Here is a 22,498-nt window from a genome sequence, read left to right as displayed (position 1 = left end):
CATTCTATCTATAAAGAATATCTATCCATCTTTAGAAGATTGGAAGAAGTTTAAAGACTATTTGGAGAAATATTGTAAAATTAATGAATGTTAGAATGATGTTGGACAGAAATCAAGTGGTTCCTAGCTGTAATGCTTTAAGAGATATGGAAAATAAGGTTTTGAAATAAGCAAAAACCAATGGAGAGGATTTGCTGAATTAATAATCTGAATTGGAATATAAGACAGGGAGGTATGAGGAGGTCTGGAAAATAAGTTAAAAGAAAATAAGTAAAGGGAAATTTGATGTGTTTTTTCTTTTTCTTTTTAGTGGTTTTTGTACTCTTTTTGTATTTTTGTGGGTTTTTTTGTTTTTTTGTTTTACAATGTATTATTCTGGAAAATTTCAATAATTATAAAAAAATAGAGGAGGTTTCAATAATTATAAAAAAATAGAGGAGGCCCCCTCTACACTATTCGCACATCTATGCAGTTGAGGGCGGGGCGAGTATCGCCTCTCACCTGAGGGACTACAATTCCCACGAGGCCTTGCGGGACCGGGCCCCCCTTATGGGCGTGGCTTCCCCTCCCCGCCGGCTCCCATTGGCCGCCCGTGGCCCCGCCCGGGCTCTCTGCCGGAGCTTCCCTCCCCGCCTGGTTCCTGCTGCCTCCGGCGCTGCTTCTCGGGGCGATGGGGGCGGCGGTGTTCTTCGGCTGCACCTTCATCGCCTTCGGGCCGGCCTTGGCCCTCTGCCTGCTCACCGTGGCCGGGGACCCCCTGCGCGTCATCATCCTGGTGGCTGGGTCAGCAGGGGGCCGGGGTTTTTTTGGGGGGAGGGGGCTGCTGGGGGGGGGGAATCCCCTCTTCTTTCTGGGGGGAGGAAAGTGGGTCCCGGTTGGGGGAGGGTGACGTAGAGAGAGGGCTCCGGGGCATGTGCAGAAAGACCTTCCGTGGTAGGTTCTCTGCCTAGCAAAGAGAGGAAGGTTTTGATTGAACCACAATTTGCAAAACAAAAAAACAGGATTATTCCCACATTTCCTGTTTGCAGGCAGAGAGGTCATAGCTCTGGCCCAAGCCTCTTGGTTTGGGGGGGAAGGGGGCTGCTGGGGGGGGAAATCCCCTCTTCCTCTTCTTTCTGGGGGGGAGGAAAGTGGGTCCCGGTTGGGGGTGGGTGATGTGGAGAGGGGGCTCCGGGGCATGTGCAGAAAGACCTTCCGTGGTAGGTCTCTGCCTAGCAAAGAGAGGAAGGTTATGATTGAACGATAAATTGCAAAACAAAAAAACAAGATTATTCCCACATTTCCTGTTTGCAGGCAGAGAGATCATAGCCTTGTTTTGTTCACGTGTTTTTTTGTTCTTGTGGAGGGGAGAAGGCTCTGGCCCCAACCTCTCAAAGAGAAAGTGGGAGGGCTTTCCATAGAATCACAGAATGTAGAATGAAGGGACCCACTCGATGCAGGAATCTCAACGAAAGCATCCAGAAAGGTGGCCCCCGAACCTCTGCTTTAAAACCTGCAAAGAAAAGAGCTCACCGCTTCTTCCTGTCGGAAAGTGCTTCCTGACGTTTAGCTGGAATCTCTTTTTTTGCAAAATTACGAGGCCCACCTTTTCCTTTTAAGGCAAAGATCGTAGTCTTGCTCACAGATTCTTGTGGAGGGGAGAGAGGAATCTGGGGCATGTGCAAAGGACTTCCTTTGCACAGGCCCCAGGCAAGAAAGGGGCAGGGAATTAATGACAGGTTGCAAAATTGTTACTCCCACTTTTTTTCCATTTTAAATCGGAGATCACAGTGTTTTGCTTGGTTTTGTTTTGTTCATATAAGGTGCAAACTTCCACCCACTTCCATGGGTGGAGTAAGCTCAGTTTGAGTAGACCTGGAGGGGGTTGTGTGGCCTGGAGGGGGGGGGGAGGGGGCAAGAGCCCCTGTAGGGGCAATAGGGCTGGTGGGTGCAGGCCTCTTCTTTTTTCCAGGGTCAGGGGCTTCTTGAGGTTATGAGGGTGATATGGAAACACACTTATGAAGTTGAGGGTGGGGAGGGGGCTCCATGCACAGAGCCTACCCTTTGAAGATCCCAATGTAGCAACGAGAGGTTATAACTGATGGATTGCGAAATTATTATCTCACCTTTTCATTTTAAGGCAGCTTAATTATATTGGGGTTTTTCATTTATGTTTGCTTAGGTAACCATCTCTATATCCATACTTTATCCGGGGAGAGGAGTCCCGTTGTAATCTGTGTCATTTTAGTTCTTGAATATTTATTTATTTATTTACACATAACCACGCAACGATGTGAAATCGCTTAAGTGGCTTACATAGAAAGGTGATTTTCAAAATTGCTTCGATATGCTATTATAGGAAGCAACTCATAAATATAAACAAACAATCCTTTTTAAAAGAGAAGAAAAGCATATTTCTCTCTCCCTCTTATTATAACCAACAACACAGTGCAAAGTGGGTGGGCATAAACTGGCCCATTTGCAGTTTATTGGCCAATTCTGCCCACCTGTGCCCCCTCCCACCAAGACATGAACTAACTTTTCAGGCACGTCCTCTTCCTTTCTCCCTGATAAATCATCCGGTTTAAAATACTGTACTATCTTAGCATCAGTGCTGCTACCCCAGCATAGAAATAATCATCTTTTTTTAAAAAAAACCAGAAACCATTTTTCTTGTGGTTTTTCTAAGGAGCTTGTCAGTCTTAAGAGGTCCTAGAAGGCACACAGTCTTCTCTGGTTCCTCTTCCCTTAAAACCCATATTTTAGGACCAGTGGATTTTAAACAGAGTCAGACCCTTGGGTCCATGTAGCTCAGTATTGTCCACTCAGACTGGCAGCAGCTCTTTGGGGTTTCAGGCAGTGGGACGTTCCAAGCCTGACCTGAAGATTTTGAGGATTGCACTCTGGGATCTCCTGCGTGCAAAGTACCGTATTTTTTGCTCTATAAGACTCACTTTTTTCCCTCCTAACAAGTAAGTGGAAATGTATGTGCGTCTTATGGAGCGAATGCAGGCTGCGCAGCTATCCCAGAAGGCAGAACAGCAAGAGGGATTGCTGCTTTCGCTGCACAGAGATCCCTCTGCTGTTCTGGCTTCTGAGATTCCAAATAAAAGGATTGATTTACTGCTTTGTCAATGATGTTACAGATCTAACCCCAGACCTTCTGCGTGCAAGGCAGGTTCCCTACTGCTGAACCAGGTCTTGTTGGCTTTGATTTATTTTTTTTGCAGAAGTTACAATCCATGTCCTTGCTTATTATTGCCTCCAGAGTGTAGGAAGCTGGTTCCGGAGCACATTTTGCTGGTGACAACATGCTAGGCTCTGTAACAGATGGCGGGAGCTTGCTATGATGAGGTTTGGAGATGTATTGAGAGCAAGCAAGGTGTGGTTGATGCCTTCCTCTTCCTTGCATTTGAAGCCTGTACTTGTAAAATGCGCCTGCAGCATTTATTCCCACTGAGAAAATCACAGCCCCAAAGGAAACTGCGAGAAAGCACCTTTGGTTGACGAAAGGGGGCATTGTGTGTGTCCTCTGCAAATCTAGATTTTCCAGTTCTGCTGTTTATTTACAAAAAAAAACCACAAAACCTGAATTGCATTGCATTCCTTCCTTCCTTCCCTCAATGGAGCACATGACAAACGTCTGCATGTGACCGAACTTCCCTTAGATAGCTCAGAGGAGAGAAGTCAGATACATCGTTGGCGCATGTCAGCCTTAAAGAATTTAAGCAGAGCTTTCTGACGCCCCCAACTCAACCTGTCTGGTTTGTGGCCGGTGCCCAGCTCAGAGACTTCTCAGGTTTAAAACTTGAAAGGGGTTTCTGAAGTCCAAGATCAGATATCCAATCGTGGTAGCAAGCCCTGAGTGTAAACAGATGCACTACGAAGGGAACGGGCCACTTGCTGTCTCTTAGCCCAGGCATAGGCAAACTCGGCCCTGCAGATGTTTCGGGACTACAACTCCCATCACCCCATCACCAGTGGTCAGGGATGATGGGAATTGTAGTCCCAAAACATCTGGAGGGCCGAGTTTGCCTATACCTGTCTTGGCCTAACCTACCTCGCAGGGACGTTGTGAGGATAACATGGGGAGGGGGGGAACTATTTTTCCCACCCTGAGCTCCTTGGAGGAAAGATGGTTGTTGACATCTGTCTGTTTCGAGAGAGAATGGAATGTGCCTCCAAGGTAAAGTCCAAATTGCTGTGTTAGCAAAATTAAAAGACGCCTGCTTCTTGGGAGAAAAGCGATGACAAACCTAGACAGCATCTTAAAAAGCAAAGACATCACCTTACCAACAAAGGTCCATATAGTTAAAGCTATGGTTTTCCCAGTAGTGATGTATGGAAGTGAGCTGGACCATAAAGAAGGCTGATCGCCAAAGAATTGATGCTTTTGAATTCTGGTGCTGGAGGAGACTCTTGAGAGGCCCATGGACTGCAAGAAGATCAAACCTCTACATTCTTCAGGAAATCAGCCCTGAGTGCTCACTGGAAGGACAGATCCTGAAGCTGAGGCTCCAATACTTTGGCCACCTCATGAGAAGAGAAGACTCCCTGGAAAAGACCCTGATGTTGGGAAAGATGGAGGGCACAAGGAGAAGGGGACGACAGAGGACGAGATGGTGGGACAGTGTTCTCAAAGCAGAAGAAGTCCTTGACTCACTGAGGGTTTGAGACCCATCGGCTCCCCTCACCTGGTTTAGCCTCCCAGTGGAAGCTGTCTCTGGGGTGTGGAAGTTCCCAGGTTAGGTCAGTAGCATCTCCAGCTACAGCTGAAACCCTGGACGGCTGATGCCAGCCCATGCGGATAATAATAATATATTTGTACCCTGCCCATCTGAACTGGGTTGCCCCAGCCACTCTGGGCGGCTTCCAGCATATATAAAACTTAGCGATGATCCTGAGCTGGATAGAGCTCAAGGGTCTGACTCTGTACAAGGGGGCTTCCTTTGAGATAGTGCTGAATTTAAACCAGGGTCAATGAAAAATCAATGATTTTTTTATTTTTTAAAAATCGCATTTTTAAAATGTATTTAAATCAGATTTTTGAAATAAAACGCTTTTGGAGGAAATATATTTCTAAAGATAGTTTTCTGTTTCAGTTACATTATACAGTGGTGCCCCGCAAGACGAATGCCTCGCAAGACAGAAAACCCGCTAGACGAAAGGGTTTTCCATTTTGGAGATGCTTCGCAAAACGAATTTCCTATGGGCTTGCTTCGCAAGACGAAAATGTCTTGCGAGTTCCTGCGGGTTTTTTCCCCCTCCCCCCCTTTTGCTAAGCCGCTTATCAGCTGATCCGCTAAGCCGCTTAACAGCTGATCCGCTAAGCCGCTTAACAGCTGATCCGCTAAGCCGTTAAGCCCTTATCAGCTGATCCGCTAAGCCGCTAACAGCGCTAAGTCGCTAAGCCGCTAATGGGCTTGCTTCGCAAGACGAAAAAACCGCAAGACGAAGAGACTCGCGGAACGGATTCTTTTCGTCTTGCGAGGCACCACTGTAGTCCAAAGGCTATTCATCAGGATTTGTTTTAAAGTTTTTCATGTGTGCTAAAACTCAGTCTTAAGGTTGTTGTTTTTTAAAAAAATTGTTTAACCCCATCAGTTAACAAACATGGATTCATATGCTATAATGTTATTGTTTCAAGTTAAATAAATTGTTATTAAGGAAATGATTATTTTTCTCCTTCCAATAAAGTATAGCAGAAAAATTGTCCAAACAGTTAACTTATTAAACCTCACAATAATTTCATAATTATCTGTCTATATATTTCTAATCATAGTATAAAGCAGATCAGTAATTTTGGATATGACTGTAAAAACTACTCTGAAAATTTATTATTCCAAAAATGAAAACTTCATCTGGTTGTAAATGTTAAGATTATACCAGCAAGAATGAGTCTTTCTGTAAAAAAAAAAATGATTTAAATCAAGTCTTACTGACTAGTGATTTAAATCGTGATTTAATTCGATTTGATTTTAAATCAAATCCACCCTGATTTAAATAACTGAGATAAGGCTTGACAGGGTGGGGGTTTCTGGCAAGTGGTACTCGGAAGCATTCCTGCCCCCCAAAAGGCATGGGAGAGGGGCTGTTCAGCTCAGCTATTGTCAGCCTAAGGCCTTGCAGCTGTTTTGAACTACAACTCCCATCAGCCCCAGCGGTAGCCTGGATCACGTGTAGAGGCCCTACCTCCAAAGCAGAACAAATTCTGCGTAATAGCTCACGAATTAAAAAGGTTGCAGAAAGTGGGTTATCCTGGTGTGAATCTCTTCTCCCCAAGTTCAGAGTAAAGTGGTACCTTGGTTCTCAAACGCCTCGGTTCTCAAATGCCAAAAACCCGGAAGTGTTCCAGTTTTTGAACATTTTTCAGAAGCCGAACGTCCGACACAGCTGTCGGTTATTGTTTCCAGGGCACCTGCACCAATCGGAAGCTGCGCCTTGGTTACTGAACATTACGGAAGTCAAACAGTCTTCTGGAACTGCTTAAGTTTGGCGCTTTTGTTTTTGCTATTTGTTTGTTTGTTTGTTTGTTTGTTTGTTTAGAGGCTTTTTCGGTTCATTTGTTTTTGTTTTTGTGTGGAACCCAGTTCAGTTACTGATTGATTGATTGATTGATTGTGTGACTGTGGAAATAGATAAAAGCCCCCCAACCAAACAATGACTATCATCAGTTAAGAAAAAAAGTTAAATTTAATTTTTATCACCTGCAATACTGTCTTATTTATTTTATAGTACAGTACATTGATTATTGCTTTCATTTTATGGATCAATGGTCTCGTTAGAGAGTAAAATTCATGTTAAATTGCTGTTTTAGGGGTTGTTTTTAAAAGTCTGGAATGGATTAATCCATTTTGCATTGCTTTCTATGGGAAAGCGCGCCTTGGTTTTGGAACGCTTTGGTTTTGGAACGGACTTCCGGAACGGATTAAGTTTGAGAACCAAGGTACCACTGTATGTGCACACCTGTTGATAACGATTAATGTCCTCTTATTTCTCTCGCTGTCTATCCAGGGCCTTTTTCTGGCTGGTTTCCCTGCTCCTGGCCTCTTTGATCTGGTTTATTTCGGTGCATCTGAGCGACCGGGAAGATGGGCGTCTACAGTACGGCCTTCTGATGTTCGGGGCAGCTGTCTCGGTCTTGCTCCAGGAAGCCTTTCGCTTCGCGTACTTCAAGCTCCTCAAGTAAGAGTGCCTTGCTAAGCTGAGGCAAATATTCCCACTTCTGCGCCAATTTTTATTTTAGTTTTTTGTTTATACTTTTCAAATTCATGCATTCCATTAGTTTTGCAATCAATTTAACATTTCGAAATTTGACTCCTCCCTCTTTCTGCGGTTCCTTAAATTTATTTTTTAATATCTTCCACATATTAAAATTCATTTGACTTGCTCATTTATTTATCTCCTGTAAATATATACTCTTATAAAACTGCAGGTCATTACAATAATCCTGCTAATGTTTTTATCTGTTTACAATTTATATGCAAATATTCGATAAACCATGTCCATTCTTTTATAAAAAAGTTTGTTATCTTGATTTCTTATTCTTCCGGTAAGTTTCACCATTTCTGCATATTCCATGAGTTTTTGTATCCATTCTTCCTCTCCTGGGACTTCTTCCTCTTTCCACTTGTGGGCAAGTAACATTCTTGCTGCTGTAGTAGCATACATAAATAAATTTCTGTACAATTTAGGTAGTTCTGTCCCTATACTGTAATTCCCAAAAGAAAAGCTGCTGGGTTTTTAAAATAAAAGTTATTTTGAACATCCTTTTCAATTCATTATATATCATTTCCCAGTAAGCTTTAACCTTACTACCACTTCTGTGCCAATTTTGGGTTGCCCCAAAGACATCAACCCTGTAGCTGATATTTCCTTCCTAAATGCAACAAAAGCTGCCCTTCAGAGGTGGAATCTTTTTGGCTTTGTCCCTGCCCAAAACTTGGATTCACCGCTCTGGTCCTCAAGAACATAAGAAGAGCTCTGCTGCATCAGACCAACGACCCACTTAGTCCAAATTCGGGTCTCACGGTGGGCAACCAAGTCCCCTTAATAGGAAACTTGCAATCAGGGCCCACTGTTCCCTCCTGCATTTTCCAGCAATTGATATTCAGAAGCATTTCTGCCTCTGGCCATGGAGACTGGCCATGGAGACTGAGCATAGCCGTCATAGCTAGTAGCTGTCGATAGCCTTTTCTTCTTCCACGGATTTGTCTAATCCCCTTTTAAAGCTGTCTGGATTGGTGGCAATCGCTGTTTCCTGTGGCAGCGAGTTCCATAGTTTAACCATGCACCGCTTGGAGAAGGACTTGCCGTATTTTTCCGTGTATAAGACAACTCCTATTTTTTTTAACCCAAAATTAAGAAATTAAGTTGTTTAACTTTGGGGGGTGGGGTGGGGGAGGTCGCTTTCACCAATCGCTCACCCGCCTGCCTGCCACTGGCGATCGCTTGCCATAGCCACTGCCGATCACACACCTCACCACCGCCGCCAATCGCCTGCCCAGTTGCCACAGCTGTCAATCACCCGCCCAGTCGCCACTGCCAATCTCCTGCTTGGTGCTGCCAGTAATTGCCTCTATCTGTGTATAAGGCGACACCCAATTTTTGCCCCCCCCCCCTTTTTTTTTTTTTAGCAAAAACCATCGTCTTTTTCACGGAAAAATACGGTAATTTTATTTTTTCCCCTTTGTTGCCATACTGTTTCCAGCACTTGCTTAAACCAATATCTGTTTAGGCAAGGGCCTATCCAGACTGTTCCTTTTCATTTACCTGTGATTTTTAATTACTCACCCTTTAAGTATTTGTAAGTACCTTTTTATAATGGTATTTTATTGATAATTTAATGCGGCCTTTTAAAAAAAAGAAACCTGCAATCAAGTGGTGTGTACAAACCTTGCTGAATAAATAAAAGTAAATTGATCCATCCATCTCCTTTATATGCACACAAAGGATACAATAAATCAAAACATAAAATTTAAAAAAAGAAACCACTCAAAGTTTTTTTATTGCAATCAAGTGGTGTGTATAAACCTTGTTGAATAAATAAAAGTAAATTGATCCATCCATCTCCTTTATATTGCACACAAAGGATACAATAAATCAAAACATAAAATTGGAGTCATAAAAGGAGATACTTTGAGATAAAACTAATAAACAAATGGAAAACAATTGATCACTGAAATTTCCTAAATAAAAGTTGACGGGGGGAAATGCAGCAGTGCATCGCAAATAAAATGGAGTATGGTTCAAAAGAAAAACGAAATTAAAGAGTCGGAACCTAGGAGCTCTTGGGTAAACATGGAAGTTTTAAAAGAGGCATTCAGGGATTATTTAGTTGTGATTCCTGCATTGCCAGACTACCCAACCTTTGATGCCTCTTCCAACTCTATGCTATAAAAATCTCGTGACTTTCTCTGCCTCACAAACCGCCAACCAATTTCCTGCTTTCTTTTTGCATCCTCCCCTCAGGAAAGCTGACGAAGGGTTGGTGAGCATCAGCGAAGACGGCCGGTCTCCCATCTCGATCAAGCAGATGGCATATGGTGAGCAAATTGCTGGCTGTTCCCTTTCCTGCGTGTCTGTCTCCCTACGTGCGCCACAACTGTCGCTGAAACAGTTAGAATCATAGAATCCTAGAGTTGGAAGAGACCACAAGGGCCATCGAGTCCAACCCCCTGCCAAGCAGGAAACACCATCAGAGCACTCCTGACATATGGTTGTCAAGCCTCTGCTTAAAGACCTCCAAAGAAGGAGACTCCACCACACTCCTTGGCAGCAAATTCCACTGTCGAACAGCTCTTACTGTCAGGAAGTTCTTCCTAATGTTTAGGTAGAATCTTTTTTCTTGTAGTTTGGAGCCATTGCTCCGTGTCCGCTTCTCTGGAGCAGCAGAAAAACAACCTTTCTCCCTCCTCTATGTGACATAAGTTCCTCCTTGTAGAATCCAGATGTCCCTTTATGTGCTAGCTTGGACCAAGAGCCCTTTTCTGGCCTTAAAAAGCAGCCCCTGTAACCAACAAAGCTAAAGCAGAAGCCCTTCGCACTTCAGAATTCGGTTTCCTTTAAAGCTCCATTTTCAGAGCGGCCCCTCCTAAGTAAAAACAGTGGTACCTCGGGTTACATACACTGCAGGTTACATACGCTTCAGGTTACAGACTCCGCTAACCCAGAAATAGTGCTTCAGGTTAAGAACTTTGCTTCAGGATGAGAACAGAAATTGTGCTCTGGTGGCGCAGCGGCAGCAGGAGGCCCCATTAGCTAAAGTGGTGCTTAAGATTAAGAACTGTTTCAGGTTAAGAACGGACCTTCGGAATGAATTAAGTACTTAACCCGAGGTACCACTGTAACAACTTTGCTGACTTTTTCAGACCAATAATAATAATAATAATAATAATAATAATAATAATAATAATTTATTTATTTATACCCCGCCCATCTGGCTGGGCTTCCCCAGCCACTCTGGGCGGCTTCCCAAAAAATATTAAAATACTGTAATACATCAAACATTAAAAGCTTCCCTAAACAGGGCTGCCTTCAGATGTCTTCTAAAAGTCTGGTAGTTGTTGTTCTCTTTGACATCTGGTGGGAGGGTGTTCCACAGGAAGGGCGCCACTACCGAGAAGGCCCTCTGCCTGGTTCCCTGTAACTTGGCTTCTTGCAGTGAGGGAAGCGCCAGAAGGCCCTCAGTGCTGGACCTCAGTGTCTGGGTAGAACAATAGGGGTGGAGACGCTCCTTCAGATATACTCTTGAGTTGCCCTTCCCCTGTGTGTGCAAATTCCATTATAAACGGCTCTCACGATGGTGGCTGCTAGTTTGGAAAGTGATGTCCTGTACGATGAGGCATGGCATACCAATAAACGTTCTCAGAGTGCTGTGAAATTTGGTTTGTCCTTCATACTCTCTTCCGCAGTGTCGGGTCTCTCCTTTGGAATCATGAGCGGGGTCTTCTCCGTCATCAACATCCTTGCGGACTCCATTGGGCCAGGCACCGTGGGAATCCATGGGGATTCGCCCCATTACTTCATCACTTCAGGTATTACACACCTGTAAGGTTATATCATATTACAAAATCTGGAAGAAAGAATTGCTGGAGGAAATATGGAGTGATGGGAACATACAGTCATATGTGGTGGGATTGTCCGTTAGTTAATGAATTCCGGAAACAGATTGGTATAGAAATATCGGGAATTGTGGGTAGGAAGGTGGAAATATCTAAATTAATAGTTCTTATTAGCCTGAGTGGGATGCGGGTGGCGCTGTGGGTTAAACCACAGAGCCTAGGACTTGCCGATCAGAAGGTCGGCGGTTTGAATCCCCGCGACGGGGTGAGCTCCCGTTGCTCGGTCCCGGCTCCTGCCAACCTAGCAGTTCGAAAGCACGTCAAAGTGCAAGTAGATAAATAGGTACCGCTCTGGCGGGAAGGTAAACGGTGTTTCCGTGCGCTGCTCTGGTTCGCCAGAAGCGGCTTAGTCCTGCTGGCCACATGACCCGGAAGCTGTATGCTGGCTCCCTCGGCCAATAAAGCGAGATGAGCGCCGCAACCCCAGAGTCGGCCACGACTGGACCTAATGGTCAGGGGTCCCTTTACCCTTTACCTTTATTAGCCTGAGTGGCACTGAGTTATAAACAAAAGAGGAATGTAAATGGGTAAAATTGATGGTAATTGCAGCCAGACAGGTTAGAGCAAGTACAGTGGTGCCTCGCAAGACGAAAAGAATCCGTTCCGCGATTCTCTTCGTCTTGCGGTTTTTTCGTCTTGCGAAGCAAGCCCTTTGACAGCTTAGCAGATTAGCGCTATTAGCGGCTTAGCGACTTATCAGCTTAGCGGATAAGCAGATAAGCGGCTTAGCGGCTTAGAAAAGGGGGAGGGGGAGTTGGAAAAACTCGCAAGACATTTTCGTCTTGCAAAGCAAGCCCATAGGGAAATTCGTTTTGCGAAGCGCCTCCAAAATGGAAAACCCTTTCGTCTAGCGGGTTTTTCGTGTTGCGAGGCATTCGTCTGTAATTGGAAAAGTGCAGAAGAGCTGGGGTGAACCAATGGAGGGGAAAATTGAAAAAATATTATAATCTTAGAATATCTAACTGTGAAGATACATAAAATGAAAGGGTTTAAGGTCAGTGATAAGGAGAAGGATTGGTTTGAGAAGATATTGAATTATTTGGGCAGGTTTGAATAAATTGGGGCAATTAAAATGTTAAAAATTAGATAAACCTTGTGGAGAGAGGAGTGTTAAGGTATATAGAATTGTGCATATAGTTGATTTGAATATGTTATCATTGATTATGTATACCCAACGTATCAGCAATCTGGGGGGTTTCATTGTTTGTTTTCACTGTTTTTGTTTTGGTTGTTGGTAAAATAAAAATAAAAAAATCACTTCAGGTGACTTTCGGGGACATAGGAAGGCCATTGATACCGAGACAGACCTCTGGGGTCCATCTAAGTTCTCAGTGTTCCCTATGGGTGGGGAAAACCTTTGGCCCTCTAGAATCCTAAAAGAGAACACGTAGAATGGTCTCAGCCCTTATATACCCGACAGACACCTGCACTCCCCAGGTGAGGATAACCAGCTTATCAGGAGACCCATTCCATACAGTAGAGCAGACATCCCCAATCTTGGCCCTCCACATGTTTTGGGACTACAGTTCCCATCATCCCTGACCACTGGTCCTGTTAGCTAAGGATGATGGGAATTGTAGTCCCAAAACATCTGGAGGACCAGGTTTGGGGGTGCTTGCAATAGAGAAACAGGGCCTTCAAGGTTGTGGCATCTCTCATTTGGAATTCTGTCCTGCTAAATATTGGAGAGGTGCTGTCTCTGTTGAGTTTTTGGCGCATGCTGCGTACCTTCCCCTTCCTGCAAGCTGTCCAAGAACAGATCTTTCCTTTTATTTATAAATTGTACAATTTAAAATATTCATTTAAACAACCTTAAAATATCAATGACTTCCCTCCTTCTCTTTCCATGGTTCATTTTGCATAACATAAATCCCTGCATATTTTATATAAACTAAACCATTCAGTATTCCATTATTGCACCCATCAAAGCTTATTTACACCGTCGAATTTATCTTACTGCTGCCAGCGTTTTCAAATGTACACAAATTCCCCCCATATATTCAATAAATTTTTCCAATCTTCTTTAAACATACGTTCTTCTTGTTCGCTTATTCTATAAGTTAGGTCCACAAGCTACGCATACTGTATTCTGTCAGTTTAAGTTCCCATTCATTGCTTGGGAACTCACTCGTTTTCCATTTTGGGGCTAACTAAACACGGGCCGCAATAGTAGTAGCTTACACAAATAACCTTTTTTTTATCAATAAGAGATATTTCCTAGTCTTTGGTGTGTAGTGGGATGGATTTTAAGATGTCCGATCTCTCCTGCCTTTGGGAGGAAGGATATATGTTTAACAATAGATAAAATAAAACATACATCCGTCATCTCTGATTGTTGGCTAATGGGAGTTGCTGTCTAAAATTATCAGGATGGCCAAACTTTCCCCTGCCCTGCTCCACACTGACTAATAAAGGCTCTCCAGTAATGGGACAATTGCAGCCCTACCTGGGGAGCTGGCCACTTGACAGTCCAAAAAAGATTGGCAAATGTTTCTCTAAACTGGTACTGTCCACATGGAACAGACTGCCAAACCATCGATTTTGAGAAACAGAGTAAATCGTACTCGCCGCAATATGGCTTGACCATTTTCCCGCCATCCCCTCCTTCCAGCCTTCCTCACGATGGCACTGGTTTTCCTACACACGTTCTGGGGCACGATCTTCTTCGACGCCTGCGAGAAGGGCCGCTACTGGACTCTGGCGTTGGTGGTCATCAGTCACCTGGTCACGTCCGGCTTGGTGAGTAGAATAACCCATGTTACATCGGAACATCAGGAGAGCACTGTTGGATCAGGCCCCAGTCTATTCCAGTGTCCTGTTCTCGCAGTGGCCAAATGCCCCCAAGAATTGAGATAGACTGCCACTGGAGCTGGAGGTTCCATAAGAAAGTCAGAAGGGCCCTCTAGCTGGGTGAGGTTAGTGGCTCATCTAATCCAGAATCCAGTTCTCACGGTGGCCGAGCAGACGCCCGAAAGGGAAACTTGCAGAGAAGACATGGATGCAGGAACACTCCTGCATATTTCTTCACACAGCGCGTGGGTTAAACTATGGAACTCCCTCTCGCAGGAAGAAGAAGAAGAAGAGTTTGGACTTGATATCCTGCCTTTCACTCCCCTTAAGGAGTCTCAAGGGTGGCATGTTAAACCACAGAGCCTAGGGTTTGCCGATCTGAAGGTCGGCGGTTCGAATCCCCGCGACGGGGTGAGCTCCCGTTGCTCGGTCCCAGCTCCTGCCAACCTAGCAGTTCGAAAGTATGTCAAAGTGCAAGTAGATAAATAGGTACCGCTTCAGCAGGAAGGTAAACGGTGTTTCCGTGCGCTGCTCTGGTTCGCCAGAAGGGGATTAGTCATGCTGGCCACATGATCCGGAAGCTGTACGCTGGCTCCCTCGGCCAATAAAACGAGATGAGTGCTGTAACCCCAGAGTCGGCCACGACTGGACCTAATGGTCAGGGGTCCCTTTCACTTTGATGCTTGCACTTTGATGTGCTTTTGAACTGCTAGGTTGGCAGGAGCAGGGACCAAGCAACGGGAGCTCACCCCGTCTCAGGGATTCAAACCGCCGACCATCTGATCAGCAAGTCCTAGGCTCTGTGGTTTAACTCACAGCGCCACCCGCGTCCCGACTGAGCTAGATGGGCCCAAAGGTTTAGAGAATAGCTTCTCTCTGTTTCATAACCTTAGAACTTGGGGATATCCAAAGAAGTTGAACACTGGAAGGTTCAGGACAGATAAAAGTACTTCTTCACGCAGTGCATAGACTGTGGAACTCGCTCCCACAAGAGGCAGTAATGGCCACTAAGTTGGGTGGCTTTAAAGAAGGATTGGACAAATTCATAGAGTGAAGCTATCAGTGGCCACGAGGCACAATGGTTACGTTCTACCTCCACGGCCGGAGGCGGCGATGTCTCTGGATTCCAATTGCTGGAAACGGCAGCAGGGGAGAGATTCTCTTGTCCCCAAATTCTGTTTGTGGGTTTGCCACAGGCATTGGGTGAGAACAGGACAAGGTGGGCCTGATCCTGCAGGCCACTTACTTCGTTTTTATGCTGTCCATTTATCCTGTTGTTTATTGGTGGGGTGGGGATTTCTCCATTTAATAGTGAATATTGAATTCACACAGTAACGTGAATAGTTTTATTCCCACGCCCCTTTAAAAAAATATTCTGGTGTTAAAGGTCTCAAATGACATGTGTCAGAGCTGCCCGAGGTCCCAGCTCACAAAGGACCAACGCCAGTCCGTTGTTATATATAAAAGTCTTTATTGAAGTGCAGTTTCGATTTCAAAGCCGCGGCGCGCAGCTCTACGTCTTAAACCCTAGACCGCTGAAGCTCCGTCTGAATCTCCTCCCCCCAGACACCAGTTTAAGACTCTAGCCTTGCTCCACCTCCTCCTCTGCTCTTTCCTCCTCTGGGTCCGCCTGTCCGCCGGGGTGTTGCCCTTTCTGGACTCTTCTGACGCTGAGTCCCCTGAGTCTTCCCCCTCCCTCCGGCGGGCTTTAGGACCTGGTTCCCAATCCGGGTTTTCTGCTGTGCCGCGCGCCTGTACATTTGAACTTGGCGCGCGCGCCCAACCGGCAACCTTCCTCCCGACCGTTACACTGCTCCTGTCACTGCTTCCCCCTTCGGAGAGGCTAGCTGGACCTGACCTCCCCTCCGTTCCCTCACTCTGCGATGGAGGCATGGCCAGCCCTGATTCATCTTCTCTCCCTGCTGGAGGAGAAGCTGGCCCTGATACATGGGACTCTTCCCCCCCACTACGCTCTGGTGGAGGAGCTGGTCCTGATCTCCCGCTGCTGCTTTGGGAGTCCCCGCTGGGCCCTTGCTTCTGGTGTGTCCCCCCCTGGGACCCCCCTTGCCCTGGCCATGGGCGCCCCCCTCTGGGAATCTTCTGATTCGCTGGAGAAGCTCATGGAATCTCTCGGGCCACTCTCATACTCCCCTACGCTGCCCTCAGATTCTTCCCCTTCGCTCTCCATTTCCTCTCTCCCCTGTGCCTCTGCTCCTGAGCCCCTGACAACATGTGATCAAGGCTTAGTTACAACCACCCCTCTCCCCAGATTTCCAAAGGCTTTCCTGTGTGCTTTTCCTGGTGTCGCAAAGGAGAGAGAGGCCTGCAGGCAGTACTCTTAATTTGTTTCCCTTGCACCCCCTACCTGCTCAGCTCTTCTCCTTAGCAGTGTAGGAGGAGAAGAGGCTGGTGGGAGGACGTTAAATGCGAGATTTGCAGTCACATGAAAACCATCTGGCCTTCTAGAACAGCAGGGAATTATCCCCTAAGCCACATCGGTCAGCCGCAGTTGCCGTGGAGACGAGCCTGGGCTGCCTGCTTTGAAGAGGTTTATGGGATGTGGAGGAGATTGGCAGCAGCCACAAGGAGAGGATACAGGATCAGATCATACAGCTGGAAGGGCCCTCCCTAGGTCATCCAGCCAACCCCCTGCAAGGCAGGAACCACAGCTAAAGACTGGATTTGGAGCTCCATTTGGTACATAGGCTGAGACTCTACCTGCCCGCGGACTGTTTTGCCAGAGTGGTGCATGCTCTAGTTATCTCCCGGTTGGACTACAGCAATGCGCTCTATGTGTGGCTACCTTTGAAGGTGACCCAGAAACTACAACTTATCCAGAATGCGGCAGCTAGACTGGTGACTGGGGGCGGCCGCCAGGACCACATAACACCGGTCTTGAAAGACCTACATTGGCTCCCAGTACGTTTCTGAGCACAATTCAAAGTTCTGGTGCTGACCTTTAAAGCCCTAAACGGCCTCGGTCCTGTATATCTGAAGGAGCTTCTCCACCCCCATCGTTCTGCCCGGACACTGAGGTCCAGCGCCAAGGGCCTTCTGGCGGTTCCCTCCCTGTGAGAAGCCAAGTTACAGGGAACCAGGCAGAGGGCCTTCTAGGTAGTGGCACCGCCCTGTGGAACGCCCTCCCACCAGATGTCAAAGAGAAGAACAACTACCTGGCTTTTAGAAGACATCTGAAGGCAGCCCTGTTCAGGGAAGCTTTTAATGTTTAATAGACTATTGTATTTTAATATTCTGTTGGAAGCCTCACAGAGTGGCTGGGGAACCCAGCCAGATGGGTGGAGTATAGATAATAAATTATTATTATTATTATTATTATTATTATTATTATTATTAACGGAGCAGATTTATTGTGGTCTGAAATCCTTTGTTCTGAAATCCTCTTTCTCTCCCATCTCCACAGACGTTTCTAAACCCTTGCTATGAAGCCAGCCTCATCCCCATCTTCATCATCACCTTCTCCATGGGGGTCTGGGCGTTCTTCACTGCCGGAGGTTCCCTGAGGAGCATTGTCACCTGCTTGTCATGTGAGGGTCGCACTTCTGTGTGGGAGAGGAACGAGTGCAGGGCAATAGCTAAAACAGACACACATACACACACACACACACACACAAACACACAAAGCCCACCTGGGTTTATACAGGCATGGGTAGGAGCAGAAACAGCTTGCTTGACCTAAGCAAATACTGTATTTTTTGCTCTATACGACGCACTTTTTCCCCTCCAAAAATTAAGGGGAAATGTGTGTGCGTCCTATGGAGCGAATGCAGGCTCCTTGGCTTCAGCGATAGCAACGTGAAGCCTCCGAAGCGCAGAGGGAGCGCTCCCTCCGTGCTCCTTGTCTTCACGTTACTTTCGCTGAAGCCTGGAGAGCAGAAGGGCTTCAGGGATAGCCGCCTGAAGCCTCCGGAGCACAGCGGGAACATGCGCTGTGCTCCGAAGGCTTAGGGTTCCTTTTGCTGAAGCCGGGAGAGCTAGACTCTCCCGGCTTCAGCAGAGAGGGAGAGCTGTGCAGCGCCCCTTCAGCCAAGCGGGAGGAGAAATGGAAGGGGCTCCGTTTCTCCTGCCGCTTCGCTGAAGGGGCTCTGAGCAGAGAGGGGGAGAATTTTTTTTCTTGTTCTCCCCTTCTAAAACAAGGTGCATCCTATGATCAGGGGCGTCCTATAGAGCGAAAACTGCGGTAGCTTTAGTTTTTTAAAAAATTAAAAACCCAAGTTTCTAGTCCATATGGCTGCAGGGATTTCAAGTGTTTGAGCCTTGTTGATTTAGAGAAAAAGGCAAGCGAGAGGTGACGTGATAGAGGAGTCTTATCAAATTCTGCATAGCATGGAGAAAGGCCAGAGAGAAATGTTTTCCTCCCTCTCTCATAACATTGGAACTCGTCGGTTTTGGAGTATGCAGGACAGATAAAAGGAGTGCTTCTCTGCACGGCGCCGAGTTAAACTTGGGAACTCGGTCCTGCAGGAGACAGCGATGGTTCCCAGAGTGGTTTAACAGCCGGTTCCTTCTTTCCAGGGAATTCTGGGAGTTGTTTCTCTGGTGGGAACAGAGGGTCTCCTCCTAGCAGCTCTCAGCACCCTTCACAATCTACAGTTCCCAGTGGTTATGTAAGCTTTCAGAATATTTAGAATTAGCCAAACTGACAGACATAATAAGACAAAAACCAAAAAGCGAAGTGAAAAAAGTGCCTAAATGAATACCTTAAAAGCCAAGGTTCGAGGACAGAAATCTGGCTGAGTCTGGAATAACCTTGTGAAGTGAAAGGATAAGAGGGATTTATATCTAGATGTTAGGATAGAGATGATCAGGAAGACACAATGAGAGATAAAGGAGGTGCTGTGGGATTGGTGGAAGTCAAATGTTTGTTTTTCTTTTTAGTGTTTATATTATTAACTTGTAAGATATGGATTTGTTTTTTGTTTTTTGAATGTTGGTTTTTGTGTTTTGTGTATTGTTATTTTTCGTGTTGTGTGGAAAATACTAATAAAATTTATGTTATTATTATTTTTTTTAAAAAAGTTAAATATTCTGAAACAAGAATATATATAAAAAAGTCTACAGTTCCTAGGATCCTTTGGGGGGAAGCTGTGTCTGCCTAAATTGATCCAGTTTAAAGTGCTTAAGATAGGGCCAGAGTCTTACTAGCAGACAACTGGCCAAAGATTGCCCAACTGGCAGCAGTGACCACCTAGATAACGTGGTTTAGATGGAGTCTAGCCAGTGGTTGCCTCTATACGTCTCTCTTTCTCTGTCCTGACACAGCCCCCTTTTCTTCCAGGCCGGCGGAAGGAAGCTGACCAGGTGATGGTCTACTCTGCGCTGCAGCTTCCTGTGGATGACTGAGCCCACCCTTTTTCAGCATCTTGGATTTCAGGATGCTCCTGAAGACCACCCAAGTGCCCTTCTGTTGGCTGCAGCCTCTGCCAATCAAATCCACGCCCTCTCTCTTCCCTCCCCCCTCTGTCTGGGAGGCACAAGTCCAGAGTCGACCCTCCTAGCCCAAGGGATGATTCCTTTGGCCCGAACTGATAGCTCTGATGGCAGGATGATAACTACTCCCAAGAAGTGCTCATTACATATTCCATGTGGCTGGGAATTCAGTATTCCATGTGGTTGGTTTCCATACCGTCCCTCCAGTGTGAGTAAGGAGGTATATTTTCTTGACTCTGATCTGCAAGAGGGAGGACGTCGGCTAATCTCTTAAGCAGTTTCATCTTTTCGGTAGAGGCAAACAAGGCCACGTAATTTGTCCTCCGATGTTTTCTTGGGACACACAATTTCTTGGAGCCAAAATGAGCCCCCTTTCCCCTCTTCTTCAGCGTCGGGGAGCTCAGGGTATACAACCAGTTCTCTTTCTGGGATGTGTGATGTTGACGTAAAAGTGGTGTGAAGTTAGTTGTGCCTAGGCTAGACGCCCATTTCTCCTGGTCGGCAACTTTGGCCAGAGGGCCAAGAGAGGAGAGCAGGCCTGCCTGACCACAAACCACCCTCCTCGAATGAAGCGATTTCCATCAGCGTCGTAATACCAACCGGAAGCTGGTTGGAACTGTTCAAGAAGGCCCGGATTTGGCCCTGCTGCTGTGATTTGCCGATCCTGCTCTAATCTGCAAAGAGAGCACGATCCCCTCAAGTGACCAGGTTACTCTAGATCAATGTAGCAGCATGCGTCTGCCAACCACTTTTTGCTGTTAAAACTCCCAAACTGGAATGATCCCTTGTTCTGAAAGAATCCTTCCTCTGTGTGCAATTGATTTTGTTTTACTGTCGTTCTTTTTCAAGGACAAAAACTGAACTGAAGTTTCTTTTTTTTCCTTTGAGAGGACAGAAGAGGTGGCGCATGAAAAGCCTTTGGACTGAAACGCCTTCCTGTTGTCCTCGATGCGTTGAAACACTGGAGCCCTGGATTTTTAATATATGTGTGTCTGAATGCGCGAGGGCAGCCTTTCCTAAGTTGTTGGGGGTTCCCAGCTCCCAGCATTCCCTTGCTCCTTCGCCATCTTGGCAGGCGCTGAACTCCCAGCAATATCTGGTGGGCCACAGTGGACACCCTCCCTCAATGCTAGCCGCGGTCAAGCCCAAGGACCACGAAAGATAGCAGGCCCCTTAGACGATGAGAGCGGCCTTCATGGGATATTTGAGGAAGGGAGGAAGAAAATTGAGGTCCAGTTGAGTGTGTACGGTTGCCATATTTCAAAAAGTGAAAATCCGGACAATAAAGTTGTTGATCTTTCTTTCTCTCTTTCTTTCTCTTTGCAAAAAAACCCCACTTCCAACATGGATTTCCCCGGACTTTTTAATCAATTACAGTGGTACCTCTGGTTAAGTACTTAATTCGTTCCGGAGGTCTGTACTTAACCCGAAACTGTTCTTAACCTGAAGCACCACTTTAGGAACACCCTCCCACCAGATGTCAAAGAGAAGAACAACTACCAGACTTTTAGAAGACATCTGAAGGCAGCCCTGTTTAGGGAAGCTTTTAATGTTTGATGTATTACAGTATTTTAATATTTTTTGGGAAGCCGCCCAGGGTGGCTGGGGAAGCCCAGCCAGATGGGCGGGGTATAAATAAATAAATAAATTATTATTATTATTATTATTATTAATGGTCTGAAAAAGTCAGCAAAGTTGTTACAGTGGTACCTCGGGTTAAGTACTTAATTCATTCCGAAGGTCCGTTCTTAACCTGAAACAGTTCTTAACCTGAAGCACCACTTTAGCTAATGGGGCCTCCTGCTGCCGCTGTGCCACCAGAGCACAATTTCTGTTCTCATCCTGAAGCAAAGTTCTTAACCTGAAGCACTATTTCTGGGTTAGCGGAGTCTGTAACCTGAAGCGTATGTAACCCGAGGTACCACTGTATCAGAAATTCTGCCTGGACGCTGTTTTCGACGGACAAATCCCGGGTATGTCTGTGAAATTCTGGACATATGGCAGCCCTGTGAGTGTGGAGTCACCAAAGGCTCAGTTGGCACCTCTGACTGAAGATGGCCGTGTGGCTGCTGGCCAGTGCCAAGGCAAATAGGGCTTTCTCCATAAAGAGGAAGAGTTTAATGATTCTGCCCCTCCCCCCCCCCCACTTCCAAACAGGAACAAGAGAAGAAGGCTGTCTCTCCCTCTGGGTTCCCTCCCCAACTCTATGGTTGTGGCTGCTAGCCAGTGAGCAGCAGCATTGGAACCTTGGGCAGGAAAGCACTTGTGCTGCAGCAGGAAGTTCTAGCGCCATCCGCTGGCCAGGAAGTGCCACTGCATCTACATTAACATGCTGCTGCTTTGATATGTTGGGGAAGGAAAAGGCATTTAAAGGGTTTGGGGTTTGTTTGTTTTTTTGGTTTTTTTTTTTTTTTTTGACAGATCACCAGTCCTTTAAATATAGAGATATATATTGAAGCCAGGATCCTTTTTCCTATCATCCCTGTTGGTGCAATGAATAAAAGGATTTCTGTCTTATAATAGAGCTTCCTGCGTTGGGAGTGGCAAAACGCCATGTTATTATTATTATTATTTTACAGGTGCAAAGGGTGGCGTTGCTAGGGATGGGTAGAACTGTTATAAATGTCTCCTACTGGTTTTGGTGGTGGGTCTGGGATCGCCTCTTCAGGATTGCAGTTGGCACGATTGCACTCTGTTAGACAAGCAGAGGGGGTCTTGCACAAGGGAGACCTTTCAGTGCTGTGCGAAGAATCATAGAATTGCACAGTTCTTCCTAAGCCTAGTGGGAATCTCTGTTCTTGCTGTTTGAGTTCATCGGTTCTTTTAAACCCTAAATGGCCTTGTTCAAGTATACCTGAAGGAGCGTCTCTGCCCCCATTGTTCTGCCCAGACACTGAGGTCCAGCACTGAGGGCCTTCTGGCGCTTCCCTCACTGCAAGAAGCCAAGTTACAGGGAACCAGGCAGAGGGCCTTCTCGGTGGTGGCACCCGCCCTGTGGAACACTCTCCCACCAGAGGTCAAAAAAGAAAAACAACTACCAGACTTTTAGAAGACATCTGAAGGCAGCCTTGTTTAGGGAAGCTTTTAATGTTTAATAGACTACAGTGGTACCTTGGGTTAAGAACTTAATTCGTTCCGGATGTCCGTTCTTAACCTGA

The 22,498-nt window shown here is 46.0% G+C and overlaps 1 protein-coding gene across 1 annotated transcript; it reads left to right on the top strand.

The window, feature by feature from the left end:
• The first annotated feature begins 623 nt into the window (after positions 1-623).
• Positions 624-20,644, top strand: APH1A (aph-1 homolog A, gamma-secretase subunit). The gene is made up of 7 exons (XM_079958441.1): positions 624-783; positions 6,994-7,164; positions 9,451-9,524; positions 10,893-11,015; positions 13,714-13,841; positions 17,314-17,437; positions 19,189-20,644. Exons 1-7 carry the CDS (start codon positions 671-673, stop codon positions 19,251-19,253), a joined length of 798 nt encoding a protein of 265 aa, XP_079814567.1. The 5' UTR covers positions 624-670; the 3' UTR covers positions 19,254-20,644.
• Positions 20,645-22,498: the final 1,854 nt, after the last annotated feature.

Source organism: Podarcis cretensis (assembly GCF_951804945.1).
Source record: "Podarcis cretensis genome assembly, chromosome: 16".
Lineage (NCBI taxonomy): Eukaryota > Metazoa > Chordata > Lepidosauria > Squamata > Lacertidae > Podarcis > Podarcis cretensis.
This window is presented reverse-complemented; position numbering and strand designations above follow the sequence as displayed.